Consider the following 15,693-nt stretch of genomic DNA (forward strand, 5'->3'; position numbering starts at 1 on the left):
ATTTATCTCTTTTGACTATGACAAAGTTCATTTGTATCAGAAAATAAAATGTGTTGCCTTGAGGTTTAACGCAATAGCAGCACGTCAGTCATTTACTTTGTCTCGGTTAAGTGAATTTATTCTGCATTAAAGAGACATGATTCATCACCGGTGTAGGACTAGACCTACACTGACAATGAATTACATAACAACTGACTATCAAAGACTGGTGCTTCTTCTTATGCACGCAACTTGCCAGAGGGATTTTGTTTTGTCTAATATTTAAGAGCACAAATCCCACTCTCAGATGTTCTGTTTCTTAAGGGCTCTATTTTTCCCACTAAACGTTCCCATTTTCCTGTTCTTCAAAGTCTCTTGTACCAGACAAACTGACAATAGAGCACAGCACAAAACATGTCTTATTACCAATGGAACAATGGGGCCCATTTTTCATTCCATATTTTCCCAACATTCCTTTCTTTTTCTTCATGCCTGACATGGAGTGCCCTACTGCCAACAACCACCTGCAGTAAAAAAAATTCCAGCAGTGGGTATGTGAATGCATCCAGACCGTTTTCCTGCATGCACACACATGCTCGCGTACACACACACACACACACACACACACACACACATACGCACATAGCAACGGTGCTTTCCTGAGGTTCTGCAGCCGAGCTGGGATGAAGCAAGCTTGAGGAAAACAGTGCTCACACTGTTCATTCCTAAATCCCTCTACAGGGCAGCCGTGTCTGCTCCCATCCCATTAAGCCAGCCTTTAGGGAGCTGCGCTCACATCAAATTCACAACATCCTGCACACTGACTCTCTGCTCACGCTGCCAGACTTCCAAATGGCACGTCATAAGCAAGTCTGTTTGATTATCTGCTTTCCTCGGTAAACAAGATCCGCACAGAAAATGAAAATGAATTTCGGGTTATGAAAAAGAGATGCAAGGAGCTGGGAGAAAGACGGCAAATCCTTATCTCTGTGGTCTCTGCTTTGTGCCGTTATGTGGCGGCTCATCCATGACATACACTGAGAAAATCCAAGAGAAAACAGAATAATCCACAGATGTGACTCATTTGGTGTGAGAAGAGAACCCATAATCCAGATGGTGATATTCCTGTGGCTCATCATTTTATGTAATCTGCCACGCAAATGACAAACGATCAGACTTGAAGACTCTGAAGAAGGTGAAGCGCAAACGGCATCATTCTTTGTGCGAGTGGATCTTCTGCCATTCTAATGACTCCAGATTAATTTGCGGTCACTGGGTGGCTTCAAGGTTACCCCTGAAATGTGTGAAATTTACCACTGTGGTGAAACACTAGCACAGGCTGCTAAAGCGCCACGGCAAACGTCAGCACCCGTTTATCATGAGATGGGAACTTAATAAGAAATCCACATGTGAATTTCCTCAGCATTATTTCCCCTTTGATGAAGCATTAATTTAGCCTAATTAGATTTAATACTAAGTTATTGTGTTGTAAGCATCTTTGCCCAGTGGAAGTGGTCCTCTTGCAAGGCTTAAGGGGCCAAATGCTTTGTGTCTTTGAAAAGCTTCCTTTAATCGCACTGTAGCCCATATCACCAGATTTAACCCAATTATTACAGGTTATTTTCACCCTCAAGATGGTTTTAATTCCTAATCACAAATAAAAGGGGGCATTTGCATGCAGATATGAAAGAAACAATTAATTATATGGGTGTGTTCAAATTTTAGCACTAAAGCATCCTAGGTTTACATTTACTTTAAAAGCATGTGGAGAGCCACAAAACTCATTTATACTGAATACTGCTTACTATATTGTTTTTATTATTTGAAACAGTAGGCATTATTCAAGATATACATTAGTATGCTACAACTGTGTTGAACATTATTGGCCTACAGTTGCCATTTCAGAAGTAAATAAATAAAGTTATTATACTTTTTTTTTGGTGCAATATGTACCAACCATCGTCAAATACTTGTAACGAAAAGCACTTATGAACAAAGTAAAAAAAAAAAATATATATATATATATATATATATATATATTTGTATTATAGTATGTGTGTACTATTCAGAATATATAAAATTCATAATTTGTATTCACTGTAGGATGGAGGACACATTTTATTAAACGGAGAATCTCCAGATAAATTTTCTCCATTCATATGTTACATACATGCCAAAACAAACCATTAGGATCTGGCATCATTTTAATCAAACATAGGATTTTTCTGAGAACATCAGAGCTGTATTCGGGTCATCGGCCATGTTCATTACAGATCACCACCTCTGAACCCTGTGATGATTGAATGACTGCCTCGTGTAAATACATCAATGGTTCAATTTTTTGTATCTTGTCATAGATAAGCACCCCTTGGTCTACATAACAAGGAGAAAGCTGTCTAGATTGGGGATCACACAGAGTCGTGGCAGGACCTCAAACATCTGCTAAAGGTCAGGTTTCCACTGTATGGAACCAATCAATGAAGCCCATAGAGCTTCCAAACAAAGAATAGTGTTTCACACTACAGAAGAACCTTGCCCTTCATTTAAAGGACACTGATTTTATGCACTCAGTAATCCCCTCTAGGCAAGACAACCCACAATCCATTGGACACCAACAAAAAGACATGTGAAACTTGACATATGTTGTCAGGCTGAATGTGACTGATCATTCTCATTACATCGCATCTATTGCTTCTTCTGAAAGTAACAAAAATTTGAAAATTTATCTTTTAATTGTTTTTAGAAGCAGCTAAAGCATTGAAGTTTACAATATTTTATTATAGATAGAAAAATGTAACTATAACAGCATTTTCACAGTAGACTGTGGGCAGTATGACCACAATTTCATAACATTTTTGCCTATTACTTTTCTATATATATATATATATATATATATATATATATATATATATATATAATCTAATATAACTTTTTCACAGAAAAAAACTACAAATAAGTCGTTTTATATTTTAATAACCAGATGGTAATGCCTATTTTTTTGGACAATTTAGCAAATGAAATTTAGTCTTTGCAAATCACTTTAGGGCTTTTCACACTTGAAATTGTTAACCCTGGGTCATCCTAAACCCCAGATAAATGGAATCCCGGGTTATCTGTAATCACGTTTCACACTGCTCATACTATACCTGGGGTTAACTGTTTATCCTGGGTATTCATTAACAGTTGTATCACACTGTACATACAATTGTCAATTTGTATATTGTTATTGCTTATTTACTTGTTCTTTTTAATTCTTCTTTTTATTATCTGTGTTTTTTGTTCTATCACTGTTATTGTGGCCATGAAATCATTTGAAAGACTGGTTTTGGCTTATCTGAAGGACATCACTGGACCCTTACTGGACCCCCTGCAATTTGCCTATAGAGCAAACAGGTCTGTGGATGATGCTGTCAATATGGGACTGCACTTCATCCTGCAGCATCTGGACAGACCAGGGACTTAGGTGAGGATCCTGTTTGTGGACTGTTTTTAACCATCATCACGGACACCCTTCAGAATGAACTGTCTCAGCTCTCTGTCCCCACCTCCGTCTGTCAGTGGTTCACCAGCTTCCTGACAGACAGACAGCAGTTAGTAAAGCTTGGTAAATCCACATCCAGCACTCGGACCATCAGCACTGGAGCTCCTTAGGGCTGCGTTCTCTCCCCACTGCTCTTCTCCCTCTACACCAACGACTGTACATCTAAAGACCCCTCTGTCAAGCTCCTGAAGTTTGCAGACGACACCACACTGATCGGCCTCATTCAGGATGGAGACGAGTCTGCTTACAGACAGGAGGTTAAGGATCTGGCTGTATGGTGCAGTCTTAGCAACCTGGAGCTGAACACGCTCAAAACTGTGGAGATGATTGTGGACTTCAGAAGAAACCCCCCTGCACTCCCCCCACTCACCATCATGAACAGCACTGTAACCACAGTGGAGTCATTCAGATTCCTGGGCACCACCATCTCCCAGGACCTGAAATGGGACAATCACATTCACTCTATTGTGAAAAAGGCCCAGCAGAGGTTGTACTTCCTTCGCCAGCTGAGGAAGTTCAACCTGCCACAGGAGCTGCTAAACAATTCTACTCTGCCATTATTGAATCCGTCCTCTGCACTTCAATAACTGTCTGGTTCAGCTCAGCTACCAAATCTGACCTCAGAAGACTACGGAGGGTAGTCCGGACTGCTGAGGGAATCATTGGTTCAACCCTCCCCACTCTCCAAGAACTGTACTTATCCAGAGTGAGCTAAAGGGCTGGCAAAATTAGGGCTGCAACAACTAATCGATAAAATCGATTATTATCGATTATGAAAATCATCGACAACGATTCTCATTATCGATTAATCGGGTCTGCCCACAGTGCAAGTCCAACTTCAGCTGGTTAGTCAAATTACGGCACTGAATAATGCATTTCTATGGACAAAATGCATCTAAAAATAGTGGAGGAAACAGAATGAGATTATGCCGGAGAAGCACGTGATCCAAGCTGCCCAAAACATGATAATTCTTTATTTTAAGCTTTAAGTTAATGCATAAGAGTAATGGCTTGCCCTGTCAGGCGCTTTGACAGATGCGTGTGCGTCCTCAGCGCAAAAACGTTCAGTTTACGGTCATATCCTTATCTATAAATGCCACAAATTCACGCGAGCATATCCATTTTTGCATAAAGGTCCGTCCTGACAGTCTGTGTTAAGTTTAAAATACCGAATGAGCGCCGGCGGGCGCGCGCACGCGCGTCAGACGGACAGAACACAGTAGAGAGGGAGACAATTAATAGGCTTTTCAGCGCAAACATATCCATTGTGCTGAATTATCTGTTGTTGAAAGTTAATTTAAGGTTTAAAATAAATTTAAATATTTTATGAGAGTAGGAACTTTAAAGGGATAACAGCGTGTAATTGTCAGTCTGAATATAAACATGAGACGCTCCATAACGGCCTTTTACAGGATAAAGAAATGACGAGGTGACTGTGATCAAAGTAGTTCCTGCAGAACATTACTCTTACCTGTTGGTTAACACTGAGTTTGTGTTTTTATTCGTCTTTATTATTATCTTTATTATTTTAATTTTTAATAGAGGTTTAAACTATATTCAATTTTTACAATGCTTAACAAATTTATGTAAGTTTTTTAACAATGTGTTTATGTAAGGTTTGTGCCACTGCTGCTCTAAAGTAACAGTATTGGTGATAACCAAAATCATTTTTCAGCTTTCTGTACTGGTTAGTACTCCAATATGTGTAAGCTCTTTAGTAACAGTAGTAGGCTATTTTTAATGCTATAATATCATTATTGCTGTTATCTATGAAAGAAAACCAGAGCACTTATTTTTTCTTGTATTTTTTTATTTGAGTATTTTTTTTTCGCGATACCCAATTGCAGTCAAAAAGTACATAAACAATACCAGCAAGAATGCAAGCTGTTATGAGGCCATTTTTTATTATTATGTCTAATAAATGACAATAACATTTTTAAATTTAAACAAATTTTTGACAAATTTCTAAAATATGTTTTCTCTTTATTATGATAAGTGGTCTAATAAATTAAGCACTGTATGTTTTCATAGCATTCAGTTGTCACGTTTGTTTGAAGGACATTGGGCAGAATGTGGAATAGTGTTTTTTTTTGGTCAATATTTTTTTAATCCGATTAATCGATTAATCGAAAGAATAATCGGCCAACTAATCGATTATCAAAATAATCGTTAGTTGCAGCCCTAGGCAAAATCACTCTGGACTCCTCACATCCAGCACACTCCCTCTTTGAACTGTTACCGTCTGGTCGACGCTACAGAGCTCTGAGAACCAGAATGACCAGACACAGGAACAGTTTCTTCCCTCAGGCAATCCATCTCATGAACACTTGACAATAAAACGCGGAACACACAGCTCTATTATTTATTCACCACACTTTCTTTTTTTATCTAATTTTTTCATTTCAAATTTGCACATTTCAGACCTGTACACACATAATTGTCTATATTATATATTGTGTTTTTGCCGTTTTGTACATTGCCTATTTGGATATTTGTATTATTCTTTATTATCTGTGTCCTGTCCTGTTGCTGTCTCTCTGTTGCACTGTGGAGCTTCTGTCACTAAAACAAATTCCTCGTATGTGTAAACATACTTCGCCAATAAAGCTCATTCTGATTAGGGATGCAACGATACCATTTTTCAGAACCGATCCGATCCTGAAAATTCTGAGTATCTGCCGATACCGATCCAATCGGATACCAGCGCAGTTTTTTTTTTAATTGATGTAGAATTTCTATACTTCTTTGTGTCTGTGTGTGTTACTCTTTTGTGTGTTAAACACAATCTATATAGATAACATAATTTTAATGAAAAATAACAAATTAAAAAATATATAATCATAATCTATGACAAAAATACTATTATAAACTTGGTTTATAATACAGCAAAAAATACTCTAGAAAAATCGTGGGTGCACAATAATTTTTTAAAACCTAGTGAAACATTTTTATTTACAATTAAAAGTGAATAAGTGTAGGACTAAATCTGGTGAAATTATACACATTGCTCTTTGAATTGTTGTAAAATACAGTCATGAAAATTCAAGCAAATACATTTATATATAAATATATAGGCTACTATAAAATTGTCTATAAAAAGACATTTCTTTTAAATCTATAGCACAGTAATGAAGGCAGCAACATATGATAGATAGGACAGAACAAGAAAGACTGTTAATAATCTTTCATTGCGCAAAAGTATTATAATATGTAAGGCTCCAATATAGAGCAGCAGAAAGCGCTTATGCGCATCCCGTGCGCAGAATGATGCGCTTGAAGCGTCACGGAGTCACAAAGGGAAGAGATATTGATGCGTAGTGTATAAAATCTGTGCGTAAGTTTAACAGTTTTAAACCTCAGTAACTGTGCGCTCTTGAAGAGAGTTTGACTGTAGTAACCGAATGCGACACGCAGTTTGATTGCTGAATGGAGGATGACAGACAGCCGCGGCGGAGAGAAGAGTTTACCTGAACTTGAATTTAAAGACTTAAATATTCATCTGTACCTCAGATTAAACTATGGAACAGCTTCAGAACACTTGAAATATAGTGCACGAAAACTTTATGGTGCTTTATAATGTTTTTGTGCCTTTCGTGGGGCTCAACAATAACACAGAATAGTATACGCACAATATCGGATTTGGATCGGTCTCGTCTGACCGATACCCGATCCGCAGAAATTTACCGTATCGGAGCCGATACCGATCCTGAGTATCGGATCGATGCATCCCTAATTCTGATTCTGATTCTGTTTCACTGCGGAAGCTTCTGTCATGAAAACAAATTCCTCATATGTGTAAACATACCTGGCAATAAAGCTCATTCTGATTCTGATTCCTAAACGTTCTTATTTGCATATTTGCGGTGTCACCGTCACTGATTGAATGAACAGCAGGCAACCTGTTTACACGGCTTTTTCCGCGTCTTTCTAGTTATAAAAAAAAAAAAACACCGCTTTCAAATTACAGGTGTGAAATGTTTCTTTACCCGGGGTTTAAAGCGGTGTTTAGTACGACGATAACCTGGGGTTAAGCGCAATGTGAAAAGCCCTATTTTGTCTTTCTGTTAGGAACTTGAATGCATTTGAATGCAAAAGATTTTATTCATAAGAAATTAATGAGTCTGGCATCAGTGGAAAAGTAGCTTTACATCTAAAATAAATAATATTTAAAAACAGACAGTCCTGACTCTCAATTCTGATTGGGATGACCCAGATCTATAGTCTATCTAGCATTAACATCTGTTTTTTGTGATCAGATCACAAGTGGTTACACACCGGAGTACTCCACATCATATTTTACATTTATATGCAATAGGGCTGTCGTGATTCGTCGATTTTAGTCGACTTTTAAAAATCATCAACTTCATTTTGCTCGCATCGACTAACCGCAAAATACCGGCAGTGGCGCATTTCATGGACAAGAATCCATAAAACACATTATTAGACTATTTTCCAAGGCTGCATGATATTAAACCCATTTAAAAATCACAAACGCTATGATTTAATTCAATAATTATATGCAATGACGTTCTAATACAGTATATGCGCTTTATTTACATGCGTGTAGGTGCGTCATACAGCATCTCCGTTCACTGTAGTTCCACAGAAACTGTTATCATTTACATGTGTGGAGCGTCTCAAACTCCATCTCTGCATGTTGTTGTGAGTTTGGGTTTATTATAATATTCATCTGGGAACGCAACGTGCGCAGTTTCATCAGATTTGTAAGGTAAATCATTTATAAATCTACACAAACACAGGACAATACTTTGCAATTTCAAAATAAAAGCTCAAACCCTCACTCTATGAGTTTACACGTTTTGATGTCCACATATTTATTTAATTACAGTTGCTATAGCATTTCTGTCCTAAAGAAATTGCCAAATATTAAAGATTAAGTGGACATTTGAATTAATTGGTGCTTGGCCAATATTAAACAAGGATTAGATCGCGCAGTAATGTATAAAAACAATCGCCAGGCCGTTGGCGCCCCCTGCAGGCCTTTGTTGTAATGCGTAATGTACATTAGCTCTATTGTTTATAATACAGTAGGTATTTTAACAGTTTTGTTCAATAAACCCATATGATTTCTTGCTTTTGGTACTTTATTTGAACTAATTATTATTGCATCATTGTTATTATATGTGTATTTTAAGTCATTTTAAAAGCTATTGTCCACTTACATCTATTTTTATTACCACAAAAAAATGTATTTAAAAAAAAAATATTTCCAAATTTAGTTTTTTTCCATTTCCATTTTTCTATACTGTTTTAATGGTTAAATTAAATTTTATTAAATGAAAAAGCCTGTCTAATTAATTGAGTTTTACTGTTTTATCTGTACCAAATTCTGTTTTCCATTATTTTCTGGATTCCATTTAATGGTTCCATTACATTTTTTATAATCAAAAGCATCTCCAATTCATTGATTTTATTTTTTTTTTTAAGTATTTTTTTTCTTTCTTTTTTTTCAGAAATACTACACATTTACATTTTTCAGCTAAATAAATTCTGGTAAATAATATTTCTGGTAAATACTCCTTTAAAAGTGTTTTTTGATTATAATTGTATTATTAGTAGATTGTGGATATGTTGTCATTCTTACACTATAATACTGAACTTTGATTTCCGTGATTTAGACTGAGATGGACACTTGCTTCTTTCACTCTGTTGCACTTTACTTTTGCTTTAAAAAAAAGGATTTCAAAGAAATTTGGATTTCATTTGGTTTAATAAAACATTCTTAAGTAAAATTGTTGATTTTTTTGTGGGAAATTAATCGTTTCGATTTATTGATAAATTAGTCGATAAGATTAATCGAAACAAAAATAGTCATTAGTGGCAGCCCTAATATGCAAGTTACAATGTTGCTTGAATGCCATAAACAACTAAATGCTTTACGTTGTGCCTAACACCCCTTAATAGCTGTATCCTCTACCAGCTGATACATTTCTATCGCTGCACAACATACACTGTCATACAAAGACCAGATGTAATTTACTGTGGGATATTCAGCCGCTACAAAGAACAATGCTGGGCTCAAAAATGTAAAAACTGGCACATGTTTGAATCAAAGGTTTCTCGAGAGCAGCAGACACAGTTCCACCACATGATGAATAGAGCAGATTTCAGCATTGTTCCTGGACGATCCTTTGCTCACTGTAATTGCACTCAAATTTCCCTGGAGATTTTCACTAAATCTAAAGAGCAGCAGCCACATGCTGTGCCCTACATGCCAAAAGGTACGTGTAGATGCGTGTGTGTGTGTGTGCGTATCCCAAAGGCTGTTGCGGCTCCAGGCATGTACACACCTCCCACTGGGCCTCTCTTTAAAGGTGTGTCATGCTGCACAATGCCGCCTCCAGCTTGTGGGTGTTGCTTTTTAGCCCCAGGCACAACAAAACTAAATAAATGTGGGCTCTCAGCAACCTCCTTCATATCTTGCCAAGCTGCCACAAGAGTCATGACATTGAGACAAACTGAGACAAAACAACTACTTAAACTCAGATGTATATTTTCATCCAAAGCTGGATTTAGGTACAAAGCATGTGCCCATAAAAGTCTGAGTAAAAACTCTTTCTACCACATCAATCTGCATTGCGCCACTTTCTCTGTCTTCTGCTTTAATGTGTCCAAGCAGCACTTCCACATGCAACATTGGGCAATAACTTGTGACTATTCAAAGACAGAAGTTGAAATATTGCTCTCTAATATTGCTATCCAGAAGTGGGACAGTATTTCTCAAAGCAAATCACTCACTCGTCCGTGCTACAGTCGTGTTACCAACAAGAGTTCACTTGTTTGAAACTAATTTAATTAAGAGCACATTCCAGTAGGCTTGTCAAATTGCATGACTGCCACCTCAGATGGAAGTGCTAAAAAAAGTGATTATTTGATTTGTGAAAGTATGCGCTGAAAACGAATATACAGTACAGTCTAAACGGCAGACATCTGGTTTCGCTTAAGAGCACATTCAACAAAAGCAGAGAAGGATCAGCACAAGGAGATAGGGCTAGAAGCCAGCATTGACTCAGCCGACCATTCCTGCCTACAGAAAGCCTTGTTTGTGTTTCATTTCTGACCATTTGTCTTAGATCGAGCTAAAAAGACTCTACCATCACAGAAACCAACATTAACACTTCCAGAGCGTCGGAAATTACAGGAAGCCCCACATAAATTGAGCAAGAGAAATAAATTTCCCTGCTTTCTAATGCGAGTGTGATTCAGAAATAGTGGAATAGGCTTTGTGTGTGTCACTGCCGAGCATAACAGGATATACGACACTACTTGCTCATTGCATCACCCCAGAGCTATTCGGACCTCCTTCGCTAATGTGTCCGTTCGCACAGAGAGAGGTCAGCCAGCGCGGCTCCAATAAATGCGCTAACATACTTTGATGTGTGACTGTACTGATATCCTAAATGATTCCACCTGTGTATGTTTACCTCAATTAAATGCTCAAGTATGCACTCAACCGTTCTGAAGTGCAGCCATTTCACAGCAAGACACAGGCGCTGTTCCAAAACCTAGTGAGCTGCCTTGCTGTCTGCTTCCTACATGGACAGCATCCTAACTGAAATGGAACTGCACAAGTGACCGATTGAGTCATAAAATGATACGACCCAGTACATCATAAAAATGCACTTTTGATGAGCTAACCTCACAATACTCTAACAAGAATAAAAATACAGACTATTTTAAATTCAACTGAACAATTTTATTTTTAATTCAACTGAACAATTTCTATTGATACATTTTTGTATTGAATTATATTCATAAATGACATTCTCTTGTTTTGTCCACTAACTTGAATGATTGTTTGCCACTGCCTTTGCATCAAAAGCATGCCTATGATGCCTTAAAGCACCATATTTGCTATTATAATAATTAACTGATTTAGTTTCATATCAAAATTCAACTGATTGTGCAAATGTTATGACACATTTGAGCCTTGTTAACATTGTGTGTGGCAATTTGCATACTTGTACACTATTCTGTTCCATTGTTTGTAGAAATAGTGCAAATAGTGATGTGTGAAGTGTGTGTTGATGAACACTTCATGCACTCGATGTTCACAGCTTTTCTTATGCAGTGAAAGGGTTATCATACTCCGATGATGGATGACAAGATAACCTTATGAAATACATAAACTAGAGGGTATAGTACATAGTGCATTGTATAAGTGCATAGTACATCATCTGGGGCACAACTATTCCCATTACTGTCACATCAAATGGCATGTAGCCTACACGCACTGCAGATAATAAAATCTGTCTGTTTCCGCATTTGAAGAGTTAAGCGCAAACCAGCACGGTGATTCACACCGCTGGGCCGTTGTTGCTATGGGATACAGTCCAATCACAGGACTGAGATGTCACTTCATCTGTGTGTTAAAAAAACAACAACTGCAGGACTAAATTGTATGAAGTGACAAACTTCACGATCAAGGAAGTCATCACAAGACGTATTATTATAACTAGTCCAGTTGAAACAATACAACATACTAAGGCAGATAGACAAAAAAAAATCTATTCCATAGTGCATAGTATTGCTCAAACAATGAAATGGTGTTGAGTAAACATCATCATATAATTGTTCTCGCAACAGATGAGCTCAGTAACATTTTTATGGAGGGTAGTTTTTTTCCAGAGAGGTCTGGCTGGTACAGGACAGGGGTCAGTCCAGGTTAAACAGGCAGATTCTGAGAAGAGCACATGCGTCACATTCTGCAGGCTAAAAGCAGTGTGACATTACGATCTTCATTAGAGAACTATTTTAGAAGAAAGTGAAAGATTTTGTAAGCGGAAAAATGTGAAACTGTAAAGGTTTAGCATTTAAATGTATAAGTTTAAATGCCAAACACACAGAAGAAGTGAAAAGTGATCAAAATGCACGTTTGGCTTGGTACGATTACAAAAGCATGTAACATACAGTACAGTATGCACACTGTGCGTATTCTGCTATTTTTTTCTATGCACTAACGCGCAATGCAAACAACATAACGTATCCCACAATGCAATTGACTTGACCTTAATAATTAGACTAAAAGGTGAAGTTTGTAATTTCTGGATGTAACTTTACCAAACTAGCTTTTTTCCATTTTTACGACTGGATTCCACAATTTTGTTCATGTTTTCCGAATTGCTGCAGCCATAGGGTCCTACCAAACACAGCTGCAGAAAACAAATAGCTTTCCCGAATACATACAAACAGAAACAGACAGTATTCTGCAAGTAGAATGCTAGTAGTCATTTAAATATTTATATAGCCATAGACTGTCCACTACCAAGTTTCAGTCTTTAAAAACCAACGTTCAATGGAAGGCTGTTACTTTTCACAAGAAGCCTGACAAGGAATGCACAACGGAGAGGGCATATATCTAACCCAATAATAGAGTACAAAAGTTCAATGTTTTTCCACCTCATTGCATTCACTTATGCGGCGTCCTTCAACACTCCTGGCAAACTACTGTCGCAATTCGCCCCCGAAAGGGAACACGCTAGAATGCTCTGCATTCAGGTTAATGCTCCCATCCACCTTTAATGTTTAAACTCCAGGCCTGTCGGCCATAAACCTCTCCCGCCGATAAGTGTCATATCTCTCGTTTTGAACCACTATTTTACAACTGCGAAAGATTACAAGACAGGTTCTTTATATTATGCAAGTCTAATCCACCGACAATTAAGATAGGAAATGTGTCATTGCCTGGGATCAGACAGAACTGTTGTCATTCCCAGAGTAAAGGTGAACAAAAGAAGATTTCTCAATAAATCATTTTAGAGAAGATATGAAAACGGAGGCTCACTGTCAAAGGAAAACAGTGTAGGGTTATAGTGTCAGTCAGACCGAACAAAGAGCAATCTCTCCGTAGGTTAACTCTAGTTCAAGGGAACGGCTGAACATAGCGGTCTTTATGCTATGCTGCAGTGGGGGAGGGCGATGAACGACCACCAGTCTCATGTTACGAGCTGTTTTCTTAAGCCACAAATCACATGGCCACTTCCAGCTCTTTACAGCCAGTTGTTGCCAATGTGATTGAGGGCTGTAAATGAAAGCTGCATTGGTATTTTTCGCAATCAGAGATTTTTCCATCATCATCATCCCTAGTATCTTAGCAAATAAAAGTGGTGCGATGTCATGGGGAAAAAAGGCTGAAGAATTTCACAACTAAACGATATGTGATTTTAAGCCACTGAAAATGCTTGTTTACTGTATACTAAATACTGTATATACTGCACATACAAGGTTGTAGAAAAGTCTGCTATTTCATGAAAAACGCTTTTGAAAATATTCTACTTTTTAAAATATTCTAAAAATACAACTTTTTTTTAAATGACTACATTTCCATGTTACCATATTCTATTTTTATTTCCATGAAACGTACAGGAGCCAGACCAGACTACAAGCTTAATTCTTACTTTTAAAAAAGGCAAAGAAACAAACGCATTTACAGCTTGAACTTCCAGCTGCAGGGCAGCTATTGAGTGCGGAAAAAGTTGTGTGTGCTGATTAGCAGCGGTACAGTTGGTGACCTCAGGACACAGCCCTGAAAACAAACGGCTAGCATACTGTACACACTTTCTCTATACACACAATGACTGGATCCGCTCCATTCATCTCCACCGCATGAGAGCTGTCTTGATGATCAAAGACCAAGCTAGATTTTGCTTCAAATACATAGGAAAATAACATAAAGGGTAAACTTGAAATATTTTCTATTTTATACCTTTAATTTAAAATTATTATTATTATTATTAATTATATTAAACAATATTTTATGTATTAGAGGGGAGGTATTTGTGACCCATGAAAATATAACATTAGTATTACTCATTCAATAAAATTGTTCAAATATATGAACGTAAAATATATATAAGGGGCACATAATAAACTGTACAAATTGTAACAATAAAAACAGAAATAATAATTTTTAAATGTCTTTCAATTAAAATAGAATTCAAATTCAAATATTAGAAATAAATCTAAAGATCTTTAACAACGCTACAACATTTTTATGAGGGGCTTGGGTAGATTTATGTACATGTTATTATGTTTTACCACTGATAAATTAAAACTATAAATTATCTATAAACATCACGGAGGGCTCAGGAAGTTATTTACTATGCATTCATGAATGAAAATAGGTCAGAATTGTTTTATGGCCCTGACCATTTACACAGATGTGTTACATTTGGTCCATCTGTTTGCAAAACACTAGATTGCAAAATGTACTATCATGCCAACGCTGAGGTCTGATGAAAGCAATGCAGCAAAGCAAGCTATAATACTATAAATCAGCATTAAACATTACCTCGTTACATGTCACTTGTCAGCGTTCAACAAAACATGTCATATACAAAAACCAGGTTTTTTAATCGGAGTGCAAAAGAGACAAAAGTCACAAGATGACAACTAATATTACAATCTGGGATCCAAATAGAGCTCTACTACACGACTCCATTGCCTGACTGACTGACTTCCAAGCCTGTTTCCATGTAACTTACCAAGCGATAAAACCTAGAATAAGCTGACGTTTAACAGGCTATTTCAAAACGCCATATCCTCACTGAAATCTCCCGCTCGTCAAATGTATATTTCGCCGCATGTTTGCCGTTGTCTTACCGTCAGTTCGGGATTGTCGTGGTCGCTGTGAGTGACGGCTCGGATGACTCCGGCTCGCCATGACCAGCTCGCGATGTGCGCGGGCTCCAGCGGCTCTTCTCCGCTCACGCACAGGAACCGCTTCCCGACCACCATGGCGAAAAACCCTCGAAAACTTCAACACTCGCACCCTACCGACCGCACATTTACACCGTCAAACTGCGTTCTGAACAAAAAGAAAGAAAGAACCGTGATTTGTTTCGCCTTTTTGCGTGTCGAGCGCAACCCGGGGGATTTAAATTTCTCTCAGCCTCCACCCGCGAATGATCGCTCTCGCGCTCCGTGAAACTGAACACTGCACCGGATCACTGCGAACGTAAAACTGGTATCCCTCCGCCACACAACTCACAAGTCCATGCAAAACCGCAGCAGGGAGATTTCTACGTCCGCCAGACTGATTCATTCTCAATGCTGCTTTCACACTATACGCCAGTGTGAGGAAAATAGTGCTTAGTTGTTGTTGTTGTACTTGGGTCATTAACAGGCAGCGCAGGAATGAAGAACATAAAAAC

At 37.8% G+C, this 15,693-nt stretch overlaps 1 protein-coding gene across 2 annotated transcripts in view; it reads right to left on the bottom strand.

Moving 5' to 3' along the window:
• LOC306858035 (putative JmjC domain-containing histone demethylation protein 2C) overlaps positions 1–15,473 on the bottom strand; it is a 148,020-nt gene extending 132,547 nt beyond the window's left edge. The window contains exon 1 of one of the 2 annotated variants that reach the window (XM_079398389.1): positions 15,143–15,473. In XM_079398389.1, the coding sequence (XP_079254515.1) occupies positions 15,143–15,277 (135 nt within the window). In that variant the 5' untranslated portion in view covers positions 15,278–15,473. The remainder of the gene's footprint in view (positions 1–15,142) is intronic. The other variant, XM_079398390.1, reaches the window with a different exon arrangement.
• Positions 15,474–15,693: the final 220 nt, after the last annotated feature.

This window comes from Barbus barbus (assembly GCF_936440315.1).
Source record: "Barbus barbus genome assembly, chromosome: 38".
Classification (NCBI taxonomy): Eukaryota; Metazoa; Chordata; class Actinopteri; order Cypriniformes; family Cyprinidae; genus Barbus; species Barbus barbus.